At 50.0% G+C, this 13,096-nt stretch overlaps 1 protein-coding gene across 1 annotated transcript in view; it reads right to left on the bottom strand.

Annotated features, from left to right (window-relative positions):
* Positions 1 to 756: 756 nt before the first annotated feature.
* Positions 757 to 13,096, bottom strand: part of LOC108500295 (G-protein coupled receptor 183-like) — a 15,559-nt gene continuing 3,219 nt past the window's right edge. Inside the window, exon 2 of the mRNA XM_017821037.1 lies at positions 757 to 1,848. Coding sequence (XP_017676526.1) covers positions 757 to 1,815 — 1,059 coding nt within the window. The 5' untranslated portion in view covers positions 1,816 to 1,848. The remainder of the gene's footprint in view (positions 1,849 to 13,096) is intronic.

The raw sequence follows: 13,096 nt of genomic DNA on the forward strand, positions 1-13,096 counted from the left end.
AGGAAGAGCACTCTGGGGAAGAAGCAGCCAGCCAAGTGGGAGGACACAGGCAGCAGCACTCCCAGGAGCTCTACAAATTCACATCCTCCCCCCTCTCATTTGAGAAAGGGGTTTTCCAGCAGCTCCCACAGGCCCCGCACTTACTGCTTACCCCACACAGAGCCTGGGTACAGGAGCGGGATGCTGAGCAGGGAGAGAGCAGAGGTGCTGTTTATTTGTGGCAGAAAGGAGCTATAGGCCATTTTCTGCATGGAAATAACATCCGAGACTTCTCCTGAAGTGCCCAGAGCCTGACTGCTCCATGTAGGCTGCCCTGAGGCTTGCAGGGATGCTGCTCCAGTGCTCCAGGGGCAGTGCAAGGGAAGGAGACAGAGGGACGGCCATGGTGGCTACCAGCAGCCCCCAGACCCATGGGGGATGTGGGACAGGCATGGGAAAGGGGTGCAGCGCAGTGCTGGGAAACATCCAGCTGGGTTTGCCAGCCAGAGCAGCTGCATTAGTTGCCTTCTGTGCGGCTGGGATGAAAATTTGTCTCTCTGTGCTCCAGGATGGAAGGTGCAAGTGTAGCAGTGCTGAGCACAGGCCTGTGCAGAGCCAGGCAGAGCTGTGTCCCAGACAAGTTGGCTTTGTGGGAGCCCCTGGCTCTAGACATGGGAGCAAGGAAGCTTGTTGAAGGTGCTGGTCCTGCAGCTCAACTCTGGTTCCTGCTGTCAGGGATGGTCCATAGGCCAGAGCAAAAGGGAATGGGTTGTGCTGCTAGACAGAGGTGGAGCCAGGGGGCTGGCTGTTGCTGTTGCTCTCAGAGGGGGTCTTGGCAGTAGAGGAGGTAGCCAGCGAGCCGCTGTTCCTGAAGATGCGGAGCAGCCTCCGCTTGTAGCCTCGGAAGGCGAAGAAGTAGATGATGGGGTCGATGCAGCAGTTGAAGTTCATGAATGCCACAGTGACTTGCAGTGACATCTTGAAGGCTTGCTGCTCATGGCAGGATGGCTGGTAGAGGATCTTCCTGACCATGAACTGGACAATGTTGAGGTGGTAGGGACTGAAGCAGAGCAGGACAGCCAACAGCACCACCAGGATGACAGTGAAGGCCCGGTGGTGGTGCCCGTTCTTCACCGTCAGTGGGTTCTCCTTGGCTGTCTGGCAGAGTTTGAGGTTGATCCTCACATAGCACACCAAGATGATGCCAACAGGCAGGAAGAAGCCAAGCACGCAGGCCACCAGGAGCAGGTAGGGCAGCTTGGGAATCTCCTCGAAGTTGAAGTACTCCATGCACGTCAGCTTGTCCCCCATCCTCCGTGTCATGGGCCGCAGAAGCAGCGGCGCCGTCTGCAGGAACACCAAGGACCAGATGAGGACACAGATGCCCCTGGCACGGCTCATCTTCCGAATCCTGCCGGGGTGCCTGGTGCGCACCACAGCAATGTAGCGGTCCACACTCACACAGGTCATGAAGTAGATGCTCACATAGGTGTTCATGTAGAAAATGAAAGCTGTGGCCCGACAGAACCAGTCCCCAAAGGGCCAATCAGACTCCAGGATGTAGTAGGCAATCCTGCCTGGCAGTGCCAGGGTGAAGAGGGCATCGGAGAGGGCCAAGTTCACCAGGTAAAGGTCAGTGGAGTTGAGTTTCTTCTTCCTGCTCTGGAAGGTGATACAGAGAGCCAGGACATTCCCACAGGCGCCAAACACCAGCAGGGTGGTGTAGAAGAGGGAGAAGGTGACTTTGGTAGAGAAGTGGTGGTTGTGCACATTGCAGCTGCTTTGGTTGCCAAAGGTGAGGTTGGTGGGCGGGAACGTGGCCTCCACAACAGCCATTTCTGTGGTGCCTCACAGGCTCTTGCCCTCTCCCTTGGAATAAGAACAGACATGAAACTTGTAGCTTATTGATAACAGGAGTGGCACCCTTAGAGCTGGCCCCCATCACAAATCAAAAGGTCTGTCCTCTGCTCCTGCCACCCCCCTGGCAGCACACGGCTCGAGTCATTTGGAAAAATGCTTCTCTTGTGATTTTGATGTGAGCATCTCAACAGGGGCTGTGACTCATTCTCGTCTTCTTATCACTAGCTCCTCTTATTTTTGTATTTTTGGGGGGTTTTTGTTTGGTTTTTTTTTAAGTCCAATCCATACAAGAAAGGACTGGGGATACTGGGGAGGGGAACTGTCTGTCACACAAGGAAGGTCCCAAACTCATCTAGTGGCAGTCATGTCATTTACTCGTTACTGTGAGGGGAATGGGGAGCTTCATTGAGAAAGTGGAGGGGCTGGAGGACCAGGGGGCCTGAGGGGACCAGCCCGCAGAGGTGCTGAGGAGCACCTTCACAACTCTCCGGCGGGACCAAAGCAGGAACAAAACTGAAGACATTCAAAGAGAGGAAAAAACTAACCTTGCCCGATAAAAACCCAAGCCTTATCCAAAAAACCCAGCCTTTCCCAAAAATCCCGCACGCCGTGCCCGTTAGCTCAGGGAGCTGGGAACACCGCGGCACCGACCCCCCGCGCCCCGCACGCCCTCCCGCCGCTCGCCCCGCTTTGGGCACCCCGAGGACAGCGGAGCCCCCTCCGCTGCGGGGCTGCAGCAGCTGCCGGGACGCGCCCCCCGCCCTTCTCTCACCGCACGCTGCCACCGCCGGGCTCCGCTCCGCAGCAGCCGCTGCACCGGGCGGGACGGGACGGACAGACGGACGGCGCTGCCTCCCGCCCGCGGCGGCGGCGACCCCCGAGGGGCTGAGATGCTCACACGCACACGCACGAAAGAGAAATCGGGGGCTCCTCCTCCTCTTCCTCCTCCTCCTCTCTCCCGACTTTTGAGGGGCGGCGGGCGAGGAGCCTCTTGCCCTCGCCCTGCACTCGGGCTCCCCGGTCGTGTTAGCTCCTCCCGGGATTCGCTCACATTACAAAAGTACCGTGAGGTTTGGGGTTTTTGTTTTTGTTTTTTTTCTTTCTTTCTCTTAGGGTTAGTAAAACTGTGTGTTCTTTCTGGGTGGGGTTTTTTTTCTTTCGGTGTGTGAGAGGCATGCTGCTGCCGCGGAGGATATTCTCAGTAGTGGCTGTGCTGGAGAAGATAATGACTGTACCTGCGCAGCAATCACTCCCGACATCTGAGCCGACTTCGAGTTTTACTCTGAGAAGTTATACAAGGATGCAAAATGCAACTGAACAATGAAAACAGCCTCAGCTCTGGTTCACGTGCAGTCCAGATGGCTCACCTCTGAGGCACAGATATATATGGGCACGGCAGCGTGATCGGACCATGGCACCTTTCCATCAAAGTTGCGGCAGACCTCCTACGGAGCTTATTATGCCCGTGACCAGAGCAAGACACGCTGTACCTGGCTCCCCAGGCTGTGGTGAAGCCCAGCTTTGCCTTTCGTACACACATGGACAGACCACCAGGCACAGCTCCTTAGGGCGGAGGCTGACCTGAGTGGAACGAGACAATTTGCCCTTAGTGGAAAAAAATTGTTGTTCCTAAGACAACATAATGTGTGGTGAATGCTGGGCAAAGCCCCTTGCCTCAGCTGGGGTTCTGGGGGCAGGCTCTGCCCCCACAGGGTGCAGAGCAGTGGAGGGCTGTGATTTACCCCACGGCCCTATGTGCGTGTCTTACAGCATGCAGAGAGTACTTTCCTTCCCAGCACTTCCTAAAATGTTTGCAGAAGCGCAGCCTACACTGTGACCGGCGGGACGGTCTTCCCCACACTGGCTACTTTACTGGAGAACACTGGGGTTCTCAAATTCCAAAAGGATTTTTTATGCTCTTTTTAGTGGTTTTAGGCTGTTGGGTTTTTAGTGGTGGTGGTGATGATCTTGCTTGTTTCCTTTTTTTCCCCTCCCAAAAACTCCTAATACACTAGGAAATTCCCATCATGGGGCATTCAGGATGCTACTGAAAAATACTGAAGCTAAGAAATGTCAAGGTTAAGATTACAGTTAAGCTAAATTGATATTTCCCTCTGAGCTAGTAAAGCCCAACTAATTATTTAATTGCATATTATTTCTAATGTTTTAAAACAGTGATATCAAATGCAGTACTAATCTGTGTACCCATGTACCATGAGTCATTTGTATAGAAATTACACAGTGTATGATATCGCCATGAATTTACTACAAGTTGAAGATACCTAGCAAGAGTAATAGTGAAAATTTGCTAACAAGCATCTGTCAGTGGAGATACTTTTGTTGCTTGGGGGGTTATGTCACACAGAGGGAAAGGTCTGCTAGTAATAGAATAACTGCTGGGTAAATTATTCAAAATATTCCTTAGTAAGATGGGGATTTTCTACATGCACATCTGTCAAGACTTAAGCTAATCAGGCTTGTGTAGGGCTCATGTGTTGCTGAGCTGTTTCATCATGGTGGTGAAAAAACAGCCAATGGATGTAACAGTAGAGAACTGTTATCTCTACAGATATCCCAAGACCACACTGGTGAGTGGATTCAGGGCTATTCTCTCATCTCCCTAAAGCACTGCATGACAAACAGCTGCAGCTGAAATAAATACTGGTCACACAAATTCAGGGGTCACTATGCCACTGATGGGGCTTCTGGCTGCCTTCCTTACACTCTCTTGTGTGAGAGTTTCATCTCCACATATTAGCACCGTCAAGGAAACAAATCTGGGATGAAGCTGGGCAAAACGCCACTGGTTTCCAGCCAGGTGTCTGCAATGCCTCGAGCTGGTCACCATCACCAGGGCTCGGCAATGATGGATGGGGCGGTTTATGATGCAAATTCATGCCCGGGACTTTTCCGAGCAAACATCCCCCATATACAATCCCTCCGGTCCCTTGGGCTCTGAGGGCACGCAGGCACTAAAAAGAGAGCTGCAGATCCCAGAAGGGGAATCACGTGCTGATAACCCAGTGGCACCAGTACCTGGCACCTGCCTGCGCGTGGGGGGCTTCTCGTGGGAGCCAATGGGAGTGGGAAGGGGGCACGAATAAAGGGAGATCCAAAGGGTCTCAGCCTCTGTGCAGAGGAGGGAGATGGCCCAAATGGCAACACCAGCCTCGAAACAGATTGAGGAGCCCAAAGGTCTAGGTGACAACCTCATCTAGGGACTTGGGAATAAGAAGGAGGGAAAACGGTGCTCTCTCTGCCTGATTTTATTTTTCTTTTTGCAATGCAGAAGAAAGGAAGTGGGTTCTTTTGTGCAAAACATGCTCCTGCCCTGTGTGCAGCAGGTGCTGTGCTACAGGAGTGCAGCCCAGCTCCACCCGTTTGCACGGCCCCACCAAGCCCAGCAGTGCTGAACCGCACTGTGCTGCACCAGAGGCAACAGCTCCTTTGGGTGGGGGAGAGGGGCTGAGGGGATCCACTTCTCAGCTGGCGGGACCCAGTTCCTGCCTCTGCAACACTGGGTGTGCTGAAAAGGGATCTCCCAAGACAGTGCAGAGAAGCCCTGTCCAGCCCAGTTTGCAGCCATCTCGTTTAGGAGATATTGACCTTCACTGAACCCAGTGGTTGGATGGAATGTGGTATGAGATTTGAGTAGTGAGGTTCAACTTCAAAACTGGGACCAGGTTTTCTTCTGTTGTGTCCATGTTTGCACGAAGACAGTTTTCCTCGGGCCTGGCAGGGACTACGCAGAATACCACAGCCTGGGTACTCATCCCAGGGCCAGGTGGGACCTCCTGTCCCAGGGTGTCCCTGCTGCCAGAGACTCGGCCAAGGCATGGGGGACACCTCCTGTGGGAGTCCTGTGCTAATACTCAGCATAGAGATCCTCTTTTCTGACATGTGCATCATGGTCATTAACTATAACGTGACTCCAGACAGGGAGCCACCCAATGCTACTTTTCAGAGCCAGATGTTGGGTATTTCAGGACAGATGTGCACCTCTGAGTCACTGGGGCTCCTCTCACATCATCCTCACAGGGGATGTTGCTCTCTGCAGTCCCATGAAGGCTCCCTGCCGTCTCCTTTCCCTCCTGGAGACCTCATAATGGATATTGCTTCCCAGCCCAGCAGAAAACCCAGGCCACAGCTCCTCCTCTGGACACAAGTCCTTCAGGCCATCAGCTGTGAGCCCAGCTGTGGTGATGGCTGTGGCAGGCAAGGAAGGCTCGCAAAGAGCTTTAAGAACCATGCCAGGCAGGCATATGCCCTCACACGTGCTGGGAGATCTATCGCTGGGCTTCCTCCTGAACCATCTTTGGGGTTCAAAGCCACACTTAGGGGTGCTGAGGCAGTTGTTTACATCTGGTGGGGTTTCCCAAAGTTGAGAGATGATTGGAGTTGGACTTTCTGAGGGCAAGGCAGCATAACAAATGAGGCAACAGCCCCTTCACGGAGAGACAGCAGGAAGTTTGTGCCTCCTCTTTCCATTGTATCATCACCTCTCCCTCTTTGCTTTCCTCATCGATTTTGGTTACCTTTTCTCTCTTTTAGTGCAAAACATCTTCAGGAAGCTTTGGTAGACACAAAAATCTCAGATCCAGGTGCTTTCAGTTTCAATGCAAGAAGCAGGGATTTTCCACAGCTCAGCCCCTGTATCTCAATTCACCATTAGTCACCTGGTAGTAGAACAGAAATTGGGAGAACCTCTGATTGTAACATCCGCCTGTCTATTCAATAACAGCAGCTATGTGGGGAGGACAGTGTTTGAGAGGCTTTAGCTCAAGATTATGGGAATTGTAGAGAAAGCAAAAATCTGAAGATTCCTACCAATTTGTGATAAAAATCTCAAGAAAACAATTACTGGAGTTTCGATATGTTTGAAGCCTAATCTGGCCCTAAATCTAAGTGGGAAATGCTGAATAACAAACCAGCTGAAATCAGCTTCTGCATGACATGTTGGACTTTATTCTGCACGTGTAGCACAGCTTTGGAAATGATGTTGCAGCATCAAGTCACGACACAGTCAGAGGAGCAGAACAGGTCACTCCAACATCCTGAGCAGTAGAACTCAACACAGCAGCAGGCAGCTGCTTCCTTCCACATCCCCTTGACTTCAGTCCCAAAATGTGAGCAAAAAGCCTCGTATGGGGGCCATGCAACCACCATGATTTCCGGGTGCCTATAGTTTCCCTGAGCCTGGCTGCAGGGACAGGGTAGGTGTGCTAACAGGGGCAACTTTTAGTCATGAGGGTTGGGGCACCTTGGTAGGAGAAATACCAATGAAATTCACAATCTTAAATAACTTCCTCCAGTGAGCACGAAAGGCGCTTGCTCCCACGCTGCACTGTGACTTAGAAGCTCCATTTTGATTTTGCGGGAATAAGATGAAAGTTTTCTTGGTATCTGATTTCCGTGGTTAAAAACAATGTTTAAATGCTTGTTAAAAACACACAATCATAAGGCAAGTTTGTAGAACTGAGGTCCTATTTTTATCTGGTTTTCTCTTATGACATGGCCACATATGCTATACAAGCACACACATGTCTGTAATGTGAAGCTACGACATGAACAAAAGCAACTGGCACAGAATATGAACACAAAATGCAGAAATGAGAGTTTGTGATAGAGAAAGTGCCAAAAACGCATCTTAATTCAGTCTGGATCTCCATGATCCTTTACAACAATTTCTCTTGGAAAGACATCTTCATATTTTGTGAATTGTATTTTTTTCTTAATTTCCACTTATTCTTTGCATTCAGTGTTTAGGCTATGTTGTGGCCAGGTTTTGGCCATGTTTAACACATACGAGGTAAATCCTATGGCATGTGGAAAAATTAGCATTCTCATGAGCATTTCTGTGGGGTGCTCAGTTCAGTGCACCAATGCCTCAGAGGATCACAGAGTGGAAGGTTTGAAGGGATGTCTGGGGGTCAGCTGGTCCGACCACACTTGCTAAAGCAGGGACACCCAGAGCTGGTTGTTCAGGACTGTGTCGAGACAGCTGGTAGGTATCTTTAAGGATGGAGACTGCACAACCTCTCTGGGCAACCTGTGCCAGTGCTTGGTCACCTTCACAGTGAAAATGTGTTTCCTGATGTCCAGAGAGACCCTCCTGTGTTTCAGGTTGTGCTTGTTGCTTCTGATCCTGACACTGAACACCACTAAACAGAGCCTGGCTCTGTCCTCTTTACCCCTTCCCTTCAGGCATTTATATACATTGATGAGCTGCCCCTGAGCCTTCTCTAGGCTGAAGAATCCCAGCTCTCTCAATCTTTCTTCTCAGGAGACATGCTCCTGTCCCTTCATCATCTTCAGATTTCTTTGCTGGACTCTATTCAGTATGTACAGAGGAGCCCGGAACTGAATGCAGGAGTTCAGGTGTGGCCCCTCACCAGGGCTGAGCAGGGAGTAAAGATCATCTCCCCCAGCCTGATGGCAGTACTTTGACTAATGCACCCCAAGACACCATAGGCCTTCTTTGCTATAAGGGCACATTGGTGGCTCATGTTCAACTTGGTGTCCACCAGGACCCCTAGGTCCTTTTCTGCAGAGGTGCTTCCCAGCTGGCTGGCCCCCAGCCCCTAGTGCCTGGAGTTATTCTTCTCTATGTGCAGGATTTTGAACTTCCCCTTGCTCAGCTTGATGAGATTCCTATTGGCCCATTTCTCCAGCCTATCAAGGTCCCTCTGGAAGGCAGCACAACTCTTTGGTTCATCAGCAACTCCTCCCAGTTTGGTGTCATCAGCAAACACGCTAGGGGTGCCCTCTGCTCCATGGTCCAGCTCATTAATGAAGATGTCGAACAGGATTGGACCCAGTACTGACCCCTGGGGTACACAACTAGTTACTGGCCTGACCCGACTGACAACCTGTCACTAGTGGGGTTCCACAGGGCTCCATCTTAGGCCCTGGACTCTTCAACATCTTTATAAATGACTTGGATGCAGGACTGGAAGGTATAATTAGCAAGTTTGCAGATGACACAAACCTGGGAGGAGCTGTAGACTCCCCTGAAGGCAGGGAGGCCCTGCAGAGAGACTTCCACAAATTGGAGGACTGGGCAATCACCAACCATATGAAGTTAACAGGGGAAAGTGCAGGATTCTGCACCTGGGATGGGGCAACCTTGGATGTTTGTATAGATTGGGGAATGAGATGTTGGAAAGCGGTGCCATGGAAGGGAACCTGGGGGCCCTGGTTGATGGCAAGTTGAATATGAGTCAGCAGTGCCCTGGCAGCCAGGAGGGCCAACCGTGTCCTGAGGTGCATCAGGCAAAGCATCACCAGCCAGCTGAAGGAGGGGATTGTCCCGCTCTGCTTTGCGCTGGTGCAGCCTCACCTTGAATATTGTGTGCAGCTTTGGGTGCCACAATATAAGAAAGGTATTAAGGTTAGAGAGCATCCGAAGGAGGGCAACAAAGAAGGTGAAGGGCCTTGAGAGGAAGCCTTATGAGAAGTGTCTGAAGTTACTTGGTCTGTTCAGCCTGGAGGAGAGAATGAGGGGAGACCTCATTGCAATCTACAAGCTCCTTGTAAGGGGAAGAGGAGGAGCAGGCACTGATCTCTTCTCTGTAGTGACCAGTGACAGGACCCAAGGGAATGGCCTGAAGTGGTATCAGAGGAGGTTTAGAGGTTGGTTGTATATTAGAAAGATGGTTTTCACCCAGAGGGTGGCTGGGCACTGGAACAGGCTCTCCAGGGAAGTGGTCACAGTACCAAACCTGCCAGAGTTCAAGAAGCATTTGGATGGTACTCTCAAGCACACGGTGTGACTCTTGGGGATAGTCCTGTGCAAGTCTAAGAGCTGGACTGGATAACCCTGTGCGTCCCTTCCAACTCGATATATTCTGTGATTCTGTGATTCTGTGGCCTCCAACTAGAATCTGTGCTGCTGATCATCACCCTCTGGGCCCAGCTGTGCAGGCAGTTTTCGAGCACCTCTGTGCTTCAGCAACCTCTGCTGATTTATCTACCCAATACTTGCATGCAAGCAAGTAGGGTGCTCTTTGCTTTATTGTGGGAAAGGAAACCTCAGAAAAGTCACAGTGAACAGTGAATAGCTGGAGACCTTAGCATCTGATTTTTTCTCAGAACAGCTTGTTCTTGCTTGCTCAAAGGGTGGCTGTAAATGGCTGCAGCACCAGCCCCATGCACTCAGCACCTCTGTGCTTTTCCATTGCCTCAACCCCTAATCCTACAGAATCCGATGGCTTTTGGGAGAGGATAGGACCAGCTCACTGTGGAACAAAAACTTTCCTTAACAAAAGCCTCCCTTGTCAGTGGTGGTCAGGGTGAACTCTAGCTTTTGTGGTTATTGTTGCCTAGACTCAGTGTGGGCAGAGCAAAGAGACAAATCCGTTTGCACCACAACAATGACTTACCCACAGAACGTGGCCCACGTGGCTCCGAGCACGGCACAGTCCCGGGGAGAAAGCCGTCAGCAATCACCCAGCAAAAGGCTGTCACACACCTCTGCACGTGGTGTGTGTGTGCACAGGACGTGAGCTGAGTCAGTACAGGCTGTCCTAATGCAGGCAGATCTTAATTTATAGGACCAGGAATGCAATTTTTATGTGGCTTTTTGGTGTTGCTCCCCTCTTCTTTTTATCCTGCTTAGGAGAGCAGGCAGGAGAAGGAAGAGATGGCACCTCAGAGAGCCATGATGCTTGGTGGTGCCTGCCCCCGGCACAGCCACAGCACAGACCTCTGTGCCCTGCTGTGACACTCCCATCTCTCTCAGATGAGGAGCACCACAGGCTGGTTGCTTCTCAGCTGCTCCCTACACAGCAAGGGAGAGCAGAGGTGTGGGTGCAGACCAGTCACTGCCAGGATACATGTTTGACTGATTGCAGGCTGCCCTCCTGGAGCTGCCAGCATCTCGCTCCCTGTGAGGGTTTGGCCAGTGCCAGGTCCTCCTAGGGACCCCACCAGCCCTGCTGCAAGCATTATGCAGCAGCACATGGATGAGACCTTCAAGGAATTGCGAGCAAACAGTAACATTTCTACTAAGCTGATATTTTGGGAGTACCTGCAGCTTGGCCAGAGAATGCAGGAATTTCATGAAGCGAGTAAAAAGCCCATGGCCATATCCTTGCAAGCACATCCCTCTGTAATGGTTAGCTCTCTTGGGAGGCGAGCACCAATCTGCCAAACCACAGCACTATTTGTTCACATACGAATGGCAATGTCTCTCTTGAATTCTACTTTCAGAAATCATTAAGCCATTTTTAGGTGGAATTTTCCATCAACACTCACCCCAAAACACTCTTTTGGGAAAAACAGCCCCAGTCCAAAACATGCCTGTCTGGCCAAAGCCATACAGACCTGAAAGACTTTGCACAACAGAAAGTGTTGGGGCCATGTAACCACAGTGAGTGCTGTCAGCGCAGCCTTTGTTCTGCTCCCACCCTGCAGACAGCCCATACTGAGCCTCTGCTTGCAGCACGTGGGGACTCTCCCTGCGATCCAGTGGGGAACCCCATAGGATGGATGTCTGACATCCATGCGTATTGAATTTGCCATTTAAAAACAGAATTGAGAGCTTAGGACACAAATGCACGTGCATGTCTATGTGCACCTAAACATATCTCCACGTACCAGAGGATTTTATCAGAACTTGGGAAAGTATGAATGGAGACCACATGCTTCTGGGGCTAAATAATAAGTAGACAGCAACATCTCAGGGTAAATCCTCCATATTGCTGTGCAGTTTCCCCATGAAGGACCATGTTCATGCAAGAAAGATTTTGTTGAATGCTGCAAGAAAAGTTGGTTGTTAGATAAAAATACCCTTGAAAAGTTGGGAAGTCATTGGGAGCAGGGAAGGGAGATGTTCTTGCACTATTCAGTTGCATGGTGCAATTCTGGTGAGGGTCTGGGCACCCTTCCCCAGCAACATGGTACCAAACCCCTGTGCAGGAACTGCATAGGCCCTGGATCCATGTTTGTCTGCAGCTCCCTTCCCTGGCAGATCTTTTCTGCTGAAATCCACTTGCAGTGGATAATAGACTTCTCTGAACCCTCCACAACTTCTGCTCATTTTCTCTTCACTGTGTTGCAGCTCTTTGCATCTACATAAGAAAATGTACTGCTTAAACCAGATTGGCTTAAACCCCAAACATTTAAGTAGATTGAATTTTGGTGATGCTTTAAAGGTCTGGATTATATGGAAGAATTTACTTGCAGTCATCAAATTTTAACTTTTAGGGCTTACTTGTAAAACCAGACAGATCCTTTCCACCCTAAATGTCTGTAGTTTTTAAAGGTTTGTTGGCTAAATATTGTTTTAATGTGTTTATTACATGCTTTTGCTTTTCCGCTTCACTCCTGAGACCAAGCTGAGGTTGGTCTCCTCCCTTACTTGCATTGGAATATATTTTCCAAATTATTTCTTCATAGAGGAAATTTTGCTTCCTGGGGTTTCACTCACTTTTAACATATTCATGGAGACTGCAGCAATTTAGGTGCTAATGTTTATTGAAAACACTTGAGTGTCTGGGCTCTACTGTAGATGCTTAATGCTTGAAATGGTTCATGATCATGAAAAGTTTGGTCTGTCAGAATAATTTGCAAGTAGAGAGACTTCTGAGCACTCCATAAAAACTGGAAAAATAATGTTACAGGCTATTGCATCTTCAGGGGAGTTTCCTATGCACATGGTAGATAGAGAAAATTGGCCTCAAAATAAAACTTTTTTAAAAAAAAGCAGAATCAGAACTTAGTGTAAGGGTAAATCCCTTTGAGAAACAACAAAACTCCTCCTTACACACAAAAGTAGAGCGTGCTCAGTGTCACATTCAGCTACCCCACAAAGCCATGAGCCACAGCTCAACCAGGCCAAAAGATGTCCTTGCCTGGCTTCAGCACAGGGGAGAAAAAGTTGGCTTTTAACACCCCATGGCTTTAAGTCCCATCCTACTGGGAAGGTTTGGCACAGGTTGGAAGCCCCAGCACTTCCAACAGAGTGACTCACAGAGGCAGGGATAATTCCTTTCCATCAGTTGCTGAGCATCCCCACTGTTTGCCACCGTAGCATTTGCACAGATTTTACCTCTGCCATGAGACTCGGAGGAATGATTTGTATCTCACAGACAAGGATCGGAGACAGGAAATGAGGTTTTCTAGATTACTTCCTTTACAAATTGCAGTTATATGGTTTAGCATCCTGGAGCCAGAAATCCTGTTTGGTTCTTCACCAGCATTAATTTTGTGCAACAACCCAGGCATTTTGGAGCTGTAAAAACGTGTAATCTCGAGA

Source organism: Lepidothrix coronata, unplaced genomic scaffold, assembly GCF_001604755.1.
Source record: "Lepidothrix coronata isolate B3197 unplaced genomic scaffold, Lepidothrix_coronata-1.0 Scaffold88, whole genome shotgun sequence".
NCBI classification, from domain to species: domain Eukaryota; kingdom Metazoa; phylum Chordata; class Aves; order Passeriformes; family Pipridae; genus Lepidothrix; species Lepidothrix coronata.